Source organism: Porites lutea, chromosome 4, assembly GCF_958299795.1.
Source record: "Porites lutea chromosome 4, jaPorLute2.1, whole genome shotgun sequence".
In the NCBI taxonomy this organism is placed as follows: Eukaryota; Metazoa; Cnidaria; class Anthozoa; order Scleractinia; family Poritidae; genus Porites; species Porites lutea.
In genome coordinates, this window is record NC_133204.1 from 50,444,590 (window position 1) to 50,455,194 (window position 10,605).

General features: G+C 53.5%; 1 protein-coding gene across 1 annotated transcript; it reads right to left on the minus strand.

The window, feature by feature from the left end:
* Nucleotides 1-6,358: 6,358 nt before the first annotated feature.
* Nucleotides 6,359-10,356, minus strand: LOC140934833 (uncharacterized). The gene is made up of 3 exons (XM_073384393.1): nt 10,196-10,356; nt 9,451-9,550; nt 6,359-7,060 (listed from the first exon to the last, which is right to left on the minus strand). The coding sequence occupies exons 1-3, from the start codon at nt 10,354-10,356 to the stop codon at nt 6,359-6,361; spliced, it is 963 nt and encodes a 320-aa protein (XP_073240494.1).
* Between the last annotated feature and the right edge of the window lie 249 nt (nt 10,357-10,605).

The window sequence follows — 10,605 nt, forward strand, 5'->3', positions numbered from 1 at the left end:
ATTCGGTCAAATTGAAGGTGCTGGGAAACGAGGCCAGCGACATGGGCAGGAAACACAACGAGTCAATGAATTTGAGGGGTCCACTCCTGAAGGACAACACTTTAGCGCCCACGGTCAATTGATCCACCACCTCGCGTTGTTGCTGGTACAGTTCATGCAAAATAAACATACCGTCAAAGCCTTTCAAATTGTGAAACACCACAAGAATCTCCCGTTCACTCTCGCTGTCTGGAATGTCCGTGAGAGCATCCAAATCATGCAAAAATTGGAGGGCACAGTCTTCCCCGTCCAACACATGAATGGTCGTTTCTTCACTAGACGAATAACATAACAAATTGGCCACAAACACACCTTCTGCATTCTGCATGGCTTCAAAATCGGCGTAAACAAACAGGGGAGAGGGTGGCGCCACCATGCTACCTCCCCCCTCCTCTGTGGGTTCAGTCTCTTCCTCATTCTCGACCACGGGTTGAATGTAACACTTATGGTATTGGATGGGTACCCATTCATGACACACAGGACATTTGGCGTACCCGCACTGGTGACGTTGGTTAGGGAGAACGTTGTACTGGGCCTGGCACTTGAGACAGGTTTTGATGGATTGACATTGCCGGCTTTCCACATGATGACGTTTGCATTGCTCACCGTAAAACTTGCGATGACAGAAGGGGCAATAGTCCGTAGGGCGGGTACCACGCACATACTCTGGACAGTCAAATCGACCACACGCTTTGCAGCGTCTTCCTTGACAACTGTGATGAGTCCGATCGTTGGTGTTGAACCCCCGTTCACAGTCCAGGCAATAATACGAGCGGTTGACAAACGCCGGAAAGGACGTGCAACCATCAAAATGATCATCGGATTTCAATAAACGAATCGGATGAGGCGCGTCAGGGCCTTTAAAGATGAGAAAAAACGGTTTCATCCGGGTCATCACCAACAATTGATATTGAGACCCCAAGGCTTGCTGAAATTGACGCAGCTCGGGTAAACCACAGGGACCCTCAGCCACCCCTGCTTGCTGATGGAGGGCCTGGGCTTGACGTGACTGCACAGGACGTCCCCGTTTGAGATTGTCCCAGTCGCGAAACCCATCCACGCCTTGATCTTTATGGCAGTGGGCACGCATGTTGACGATCGCGCGAGCACAGCATAGGGCATCTCTGTTTCGAATAGTGATAATACATTTTTTTTTCTTATTTTCTCGATCCAGGCATAGTCGACCAGGATTGCGTTCTTTGTGTCGACCAGACCCTGGACCAGGCATGGAGACAAACACCACATCGACTTGGAATCCGTGGTCGGGGTTGAAGGCTTCATTGCTGTTCAACTTGCCAGCTAACGTCGCTAACATTTCATCCAAACGGGCGGTGCGTTGTAAAAATTCCCCCACGGTAAAATTGGCGGTTTGGTAAGCGTGGGTGAATCCATGCGCTGTAATAGCAAAATTCACAAAATGATGGGCAGGTCGCTGCTCACGGCCCAGTTCTGTTTCAATGGCTTGATGGAGTGCTTCGGTCAACGCCAACCCAATATTGTCCCCAGGCACAGGATCCCGCAATTGCCGTAATTGCGCATTGAATTGCGCCCGTTCCACCACATCACGCCAGCGGCGTCGTCGACCGATGGGTTGCATAGTGAATTGAAAGAGAGGGCCACGGGCAGCAGCCCCTCCCAACTGTTCCCACCGATCATAGGCGCGGTCCAATAGAGCATCCCCTTCGTCATCGTCACTGAATGGATACGCCTCCGCCATGATAGCGGCAACAATTTGAATTTTCCCGCGCTGGCTGTGGACTTTTATAGACCGTCTCACGTGATCTCGCCTGCGCTGGGATTGGTGGACCCAGCTCAGGTGAGAGTCAGGTGAGGGGGTTGGATCGACCAGAAGATTGAGGGGGGTCCCCCCCATGGGTACAGACTCCTTTCATTTCCTCTAGGCCTGGACCGAGATCCGTGATTGGCGGAGAATCCCTTAGATAAAGTCTGTCCATCAGAACAGACGTCAGTTGCGTTTGAGAATGCCTAACAAAAATCCGGAAGAGCAGAAACGGTTGAAACACGAATGGTACGTCAAGAATAAGGAAAGATTGTTGCAGCAGAAACGGGAAAAGCGGGCGGCCCAGAAAAAAGTGAAACCCCCTAAACCGCCTAAACCAGCGCCGACCCCCGAACAGGAAGCGCGAGCCCGAGAACTCAACCGACTGGCATGTCTGCGCTACCGCACCAAAAACGCGGCCTACGTACGATTGCTGAACCGAGATTACTACCACAAACACCGCGAGCAGATTGTGCAACAGCAACGGGACCGTCGTGCCAAGGATCGACAAATCAAAGAGAGTCCCTTTCGAAAATTACGAGCGTTGGCGGACGTGTGTTCTTCCCGTTTACTGGAATTAAATTATGGATACGCCAACATCGCGACGAAAAAAGCGGGACCCCGAGGCCAACAAACGGACCCAAAAACTGTATCGGAAACGTCAGTATGCATCCGTGAACGGGATCGAGAAAGTAAAGGCCCTCCATCGTCGACGCTACCACCAGCACATGGCAAACTTGAAAGCCAAAGGGGAGTACGAGGCCTTTAAAGCCAAAAAACTAGAATATGGGATGAAACGCTATTATGCCATGTCCGAGGAAAAGCGGAGTGAAGTAAAACGCCGGAACGCCCAAGCCCAGAAAAACTGGATGGCCAAAATGAAGGAGGAAGGAACCTTTGAAGCCTACAAAGAACGCGTGAATGAGCGGCGGCGACAACTCCGGGCCGAAAAACAACAAGCCTTGGGGGAAGAGGGGTGGAGAGCGTTACAGAAAGAAAAATATCGGAAGCGGATGGAGACCACACAAAACCAACGCTTGGCCGAACATTTGGAACGTCCCTTTCCCCTCCCGTGGTGGCCGCTAGACTGGTCCGACTCCGAGCCTGACGAGGACCCTGTGCAATCATCCCGTTCCAATGCCTTACAACAGTTACAACAATACTTGTAAGAACAAATGTGAGTTTTATTAAACCATGTGATTTAAATCAATCCATCGTGTGATAACTGTGTTCCACTTAATTACATGCCCAATCGAAGTTTGGTTTTCATAATGCGTCTCACAATACGCTCCGTCAGGGTTTTACTACCAGGGAGTTGATCAATCTTGGCAATCATCTTGCGATCCGCCACCCATTTATCTTTCAAGGTCTTGGCTTTATCATAGTCCATGTCATGCACTTTCGCAATCCTGTCTAACCGGTTGATGCCGGGATCCCCACGGGCCAACCGTTTTTTCAAATGAGTGCCAGGGCCCATATACTGATAGCCGGGCCAATGAAATTCAAAGCCCGTCTTGTTGAGGAGCTTTTGCACATCAAATAACTTGCCCCCGCGTTGCGATCGTCGCCGCTTCGGTCGGGCACGGGAGGTAGCTGTCGCACGACGTCTCCGGCCCATCACGGGGTTTTCCACGATTTCCAATCCAAGGCTTTCTTGGCGAACCCAGCGGCTTTCTTTTTGGCGATACTGGCGGCTTTCTTTTTGGCAGAGTCTGTCGTGCGTTTGCGAATATCACGCGTGACCGATTTCGTAATGGAGTCCGCCCGTTCTTTAGGGGATTGCCAGGGTGCTGTACCGTGCGTGTCTGAAAAAGGCAACTCGTGCGCCAACTCCGCGCTGCTCAGTTGAGGCGTAAACTTGAGTTTCTTTTTAGCACTCGGGGTGATGTTCGGTTTAGGCGGGACCGGTGGTTTTCTGGGCCCAGTCGGCGTGGAGCCTTGTTTTATACCTTTGGTGGCTTTGACCAATTGCGTGAACCACGCTTGCATCGGCCCCGCTTCAAAATCATCATCCTCGCCGGGCGTGGCAGCCCCTGCAGCACTCACACCTCCCGCGGGCGCTCCAAAGGGTTGACGCACTTTTTTGGTCCAATGGCGTAATTGACGGCTCACGGCTTTGAGTTGCGGGCGTTTCCAAGCATCCGGGACCTCACTGGTCAGGAGGATATGCTGTTTGGCCGCCAAATCCGCGGCTTTACTCAAGCGAGTGTCTTCCACCAACTCTTGTTTGTACTTTTCTTTTAATTGTAAAAAAGCCGGGGCGTTGTCCACCGTGGTGCTCACCATCTCGGGTTCCATGGTGCAACTGAGGGGTTTGGTCTAGCGCATGCAACGTTTATAACATCGGTAGAGTTCAGGCCAGAGGGCGCCACCGGTTTGAGCCATCATGATGGCGCGCCGTCGTTTCACTGAATGCGCAGGTTTGGCCATGGCGCGTAAACTTTGGGCATGCGGTTTGAGCAACGTGATGGTCTGTCGAGAACGGGGCACCGTGCCACGGAGCGTGTTCATCACCAATTCACTGATGGCATTGATCTGATCCGCATTGGCCATCCGTAACAATTCTTGTCGTTTATGTTGATTGGCTTCTTGTAAGACACTTTTCAAGAACGGAGCTTGACGTTCCATGCGCCACGCCATGCTGACTCTTGAGTTCAAGCCACGAACAAGGTCTATTTATGGTAAAAAGGGCTCCACACCTGCCACACAATTCGCCATGATAATAGCATTGCATATGAGTGCGACACTGATGGCATAACAATGAATCATAGTTGGGGTCCCATTCCAACGTGAACGTCACGGCTTTTTTTCGTTTTTTGAGGACTGGATCGCGTCTAACGTGAACGCGTCCGTCGACGTTTCTTCTTGAACGCCCCAGGCGAGAGAGCCACTGCCAGCATGGGGAGCACGCCTCCGCGTTGCAATCCACGTCGACGGCGTCGTTTTCGGGGGACATAACGGTGTCGGCGTCCATTGGGTCCACGGACCATCCTCCAATAATGTCTGGGTCCCTACCCAGCGTGTCTTTTATAGCATCCCTAGAGACCGCAACGGAGGCAACCCCATTCGACGTCTCATCTGCTGGACCTGTCGTTTATTGGCCTGCCATTGCGCGTAACTGATCTTGCCTACTTTTTTCTTGCGCGTCGCGGCTTGAATGGCTTTTTTAGTGCCATAAGCCGCGGCACCACTCACAGCTCCAGCTGCTGCCGCCTTGGCTGCAGCAATGGCAGCGGGGATGAGGAATAGTGGGAGGATACCCCCTCGTTGCTTTCGGCGTCGTGTTCGTCGTCTACCACAAGGCATGATAAATCCCTGGTCTGTCTAACGCCTCTTGTCTTTTATACTTTTTTCACATGATGGAACAATTAAACGATTCCCCCGCATAGCGTTTCCGTTTACCAGATTCCCACTCTCGTGTGCGTTTGTCAATAATGGCTTGGGCTCGCTTTTGTTGATGATCCCCGATGGCTTTGGTGATCCCATAGCCAGCTTTGAGAATCCCAAGAGGCAGGCCGGGCCCGACACCCCCTACTTGACCCCTTCGTCGTTTGGCGGGGGATCGACGTCGGGTCGTGGTGCGTTTGCGTTTGCGTCGAGAGGCCATCCCACTTCGACATCGACCACACATGGTTTTGGGGACGGTGGAAGGCAGGACCCTGGTTTTATATCTTTTTTGTTCATGAGCGTCGTCCCCGTCCACGGGCTCGGCCACGGCCACGACCGCGGCCACGGCGGGCTGGTGCAGGGGGTGGACTTGGACTGGAGGTTCGCGTGGACGTGCGACGTACCGACGGTCGGCCTCCCTCTTCATACACGGTGGTGACCGTATTGGTATGCGTGATATTGCGAATGCGTCTCCCTCGCGCCCGTTCTAGGGCATCTTCATTCAGCAAATCCAACCGTCGCCTTAAGCCTCGTCCTCGATCGTCATCATCATCTTCATCCTCCGACGGTGGGGAAGAATCGGGGGACGGTGGAGAGGGCACGCGGGGACGTCGTCGCGGTTGTTTGGCGGCCACCGTAGGTCGGCCTGTCGGGGTCGTCACCGTGGACGTGGTGGTCCTGGTGCCGGCTCCAGCGCTACGTCGGGAGGTGGAGGGGCGGGAGGGAGCCGTGGTGGTGGTGGCGGTGGTGGCAGGGCGTGGTCTGGGCCGTCTAGAGCTGGTGGTGGTGGTAGTGGCTGTGGGACGTGTGCGGGTGGACGTAGTGGGACGGGTTGGGGTGGCGGTGGTGGTAGGAGCGGTAGTGATCGTGGGTGGTGGTGGCGGTGGCGGTGCCGTGGTGGTGGTGGTGGCCGGGGCAGTGCCTGTACCTGCCACGGGGGGTAACGTAAAGGCATTCAGGGCATCGTCCACATTGACCGGGTAGGTCAAATTAAAATCTTCAATCTCTTGATCCAATTGGGCTCGATCCACGGGTTGGGTCAATTCTGCCACCATGTCTGTCATGGTACTAAGGTCCCGAAGTACCGAGGGCGAGGTCGGGGACCCCACCCCGGCAGGCGAGAGGGTCGGGGTGTCCATGCGCTCCGATAAGTCACGTTGTTGTCCGCCTTCTCTTTGTCGACGAACCCGGGCGAGTTCTCGTTGCAGCTCGTTTTCGAACGGCAGGGACATCCACGGGCAGGGTATGGACTTGCGCCTTGCCTTCTCGGCGCGTTAAATGACTCCACAGGCGGTACCGATCATCCGAGGCCGGGTGCACATCCAACATCAAATAGCCAAAGGGACGGGACGTGATGCGTTTAAATAGGCGCAAGACTTGACGCCATTGGTCGGGAAAGGCTTGCAGTAAAATCGTGCGTATGCCTGTTTGATCCCGAGGGTTCTTGAAGGCCACAATGTAATGCGCGTTGCGATTAATGGTCTTGGCAAATTTACCCGGCGGGAATAAATCTTGCGTCAAATACAAGACGGTGATGTTGCGATGATGGGAATCTTTGGTGAACAAATCCAACACGCGTTTGTCCTGTCCCCCTTCTTCCATCAAATCGTCCAAGACGAGCACCCCGCCGCGCGTCCGGCCAAACCATTGGGTTAAATGACGGGGGTCCGGTAACCCGCGATGAAACTGAATTCCCTCTTTCTTCTGCATACGCTCAAACCGGGGTTGCCATCGGTCGTACGCGTAGACGATCTTCTTGGGTGGGACTTGAAACACGTTCAGGTCTCGTAACCATTGTTCCACTAACTCGCTCTTGCCACTGCCCGACGGGCCCGCGATAATCACACTACTGGGGTGTCGAATCATCCTTCCCACGGTCGAGGGTGACGTCGATAATGACCCGTGGCCCCTTTCGCGCCCATACGTTTATACCGTTTGTCACGTCCCAATTGATCCCCGATTTTATACGCTTTGGCCAACACGCTCATGATCCCTCGCCCGTTTTGACGAAAACGGGGTCGTCGGGAGGAAGGGCGCTGCCGTCGTCGTCGTCGTCGTCTGCGGCTGGGCATGCTGTCCAATACTCGCGGTAGAGGCGTGGCGATTCGAACTCAATCAAGTGTTCCATCGTCTCTCTTAAATGCGTTTCTTGCATGGTGTCCATGTACTGTTTGAGAGCGACCCAGTCCTGGTCTTGCGCCAGTTGGCGGGCTATGAGCCAATGATACCCATCCCAGGCATCCACCCCTCGGACGGTGTTCACCCGTTCAATGGGGTGGGACCACCAATACAAGGTTTCTTCTAACATGAAAGCGTCAATCACCCGCTGGACATCCCCTCGCGTAATCATGATGAGAGTTCAAATGACCCCTCGAACACAGCACCTCTCGTTTTATGGTGTTTTTTATTGTCAACACTCACAAGGATTACAAAGCATAAAGGCCTGGCGGCTCACATTCTTTTGCCCTCCCTCGTCTGGGCGGGCATCGACTTCATCTTGGACTTCTTGTTTAATCACCCGTTTCAACCGCTCGGCCACTTTCTGATCATTCAACACTAAATTGTCGCAACTCCATTGCCCCAAAAAGTCTTGATAGGACTGGCCTTGGGCACGGGCTTTCAAGAAAAATAACGCATAATGGCCACAGGTCTGACTATCCAAGGCTTGCAACGTCTGGTCACTGCGGATCAAGTGCTTCCATTGACTCCACCATTGGTGCAGGTCCGGATGGGTGTACACGTGCAAGGGCATCCCATAACTGTCAAAGATCTCGCACTTGTTCTGTTCCGTCCATAGACCCAACCAATGTTGTCCCGGTTCTCCCGCTGGATCCGTGTTGACAATGTAGGCTTGACGGACACTTTTGGGGGGTGAACGGGGTAACTGGTCGGCGGGGTACACGCCATGAAACACGCGTCGCAACGTGGGATCTTCTAGGGCCAACGTCCGCAGCACCCTATCACTGAGCGCCACAAACTCCATGCCCGGTGTCTTCTGTCTTCTGAATGCATCTCAGCCGTTGATGTTGTATTTTATACCTCCCATATGATTGATCTCATACATGTTTTCATACTCGCTCCAGACCAACACGGTGATGTTGTGATTGACAGCCGCTGCAAAATCAATGATCAGTCGCGTATTGCCCGATTGACGGGGGTTGCGATACTGAGGATCATCGGCTTTTCCACTGGGCACATTGTTGAACAAGAACAACGTGCAGTTCTTGCCTTGTCCCCAATCTCCAGGCAGTAGCATGGGGATCTTGTCTTCATTGTAGGCACCCATGGCTTGTAGAAATCGATCGTAGCCCAGCAGATCTTCATAGGCTTGGTCTCCTGTCAATTGCAGGGTTCTGTAAGGGTATTCTTCTCCATTCAAAGTCTGTCGTATCTGGGTGACCCCAAACTTTTCAAAGGCAAAGGGGTAGCGTTGTAGGTCTCCATTGAAGGTATTGGAATGCAATAATCCGACCATCACTCGGTCAGGAAATCGACCCACAAACACATTGTCTTGTTCCCACTGGGTGGTGCGTCCATCGAAGGAAAAGGTACGGATTTCGCTCCGCACCACGGGGTAGCGGGCAATTTGTTTGCCCAGCTGTCTTTCTTTCTGCAGTCTCACATAGACACTGGCATTCAAGGTCACTTTTCTCATCAGCAAGGTGACTTTGATGTCTTCTGGGTGAATGGCTGGAAATTTCTTGGCCACCAAGGTGCCTTTGTTGGGGGTGCCCATCATGTAGACGGTGTTGGGGTTGAGGAAGAGTTCCAAGTCCATCTGGATATTGGGGACCAACAATTTGCCTGTTCGGAGGGGTGGCAAATGTGGGCGGATGAGGAAGGTGTGCCAATTTTCGCTCAGCAATCGGCTCGTCAAGGCACGCAATTCTGCATTCCCACTCCATCCAGCGTTCGTGGGGATATCCGAATTGGCTCCTGTGGCTCCCATGATATTCACCACATTGACGGCATTGACCCATCCTTGGGGGGCTAACTTGGTGGCACCTTCTTCTCGGTTGTAGTTCAGGAGGGTTTCTAGGTAGGCTCTGTAATGGTAGGTGTTGCTCTGTTCCGTCATGAGGACCCCATTCATGCTCAAGGTGATATCTCGAAAGATGGAGTGTCCAAAATTGTTGACGCAGTACGTGCTCTTGGAATTGTTGGCATCTGACGCGGCGGTCAAATCAGCGCTCAACCCATTATACCCAGCCGCTGGATCAGTCAGACGGACTTTGACTTTGAATCGAATGGAATTGGTATCGTAATAATCGTCGGAGCCCGGGATGGAGAACGTGATGGGCTGGATCCCCGTCAAGGCGGGTTGAAACTCCACCTCCCGAGAGGCTTCGTACCGATAATCCACATCAGGCACGTCAAACAGTTGGAGCGACATGATGCGGTCTGTCCCTGGGGTTCAACGTTCCCCCCTTTTTATACGTTTTCGCCTACGTTGCCTCCTGGCTTTGGCTTGGTTGGCCCACAACACTTTTCTGAGATCCCCCTTGCCAAAAATCGTGCCTCCTTTCATCCGTTGCTGGAGCCAGCGTCTCCTTCTGGCCTTTTCTTGGTCTGCCGCGAGGACCTGCCAGGGATCCCCCATGCGCATGCGAGTGGACGTGCCAAAAATGGTGCCCCCTTTCATCTGGCGCGCATATCGAACCATCCTCTTCTCCATGGCGAGGGGGTCCAACAGACGGGAGGAGGTATGCATCAAGGGATAGCGCGCCGTCGTCGACTTGCCAAAGATCGTGCCCCCGACTTGGTACGGTGAAATGAACCGTCCACGGGCCCGTTGCCGTCGAATGCGATTTTGCGTTTTGAGAAAACCACCCACGCGTACCATCTTGTTTTCAACGTCCAAAGATGTCCCGTATACGTTGAGTCGCTCTTTTATAGGTTTTTTTGGCTTGGTGTTTGCCGCCTGCCCACACCATGGCGGGGGCTTTCCGTTTCAAGCCGCGGGTGAGTTGCCCCTGTCGATCCGCCCACGTCTCTGCGGCACTCTTGCCTCGTTGAATATCTCGCAATCCCGCTTGCGCTTGCTGTAGGACCAGGGGTCCCGCCAGTTTGATCAAGTCTTCGGTCAACCCTCGGCCCTCTTGCGAGGTGACCACGGGCGTGTGGTATCGCGTTAAACTGCCTCCGCGCATGGGGTCGGTTTCACGTCGAAGGTGCTTTTGGGTCCCTCGTGTGGTGTGAGTGGCTTTTTATAGCTGTTTGAGACCGATGGTCACCAAGGTTTTGCCCGGGGGTAAGATGGCCAGGGGTCCACTGGTACTGGCAATCTCCACTTCCAAAATATCCAATTGTTGTCCTCGTACTTTAATCCATTGATGGTGCAGGGGTTCGGCGGTGCTTTCCCCATCGCCGGTTCTCAACAATTGCACTTCCCGCAACAG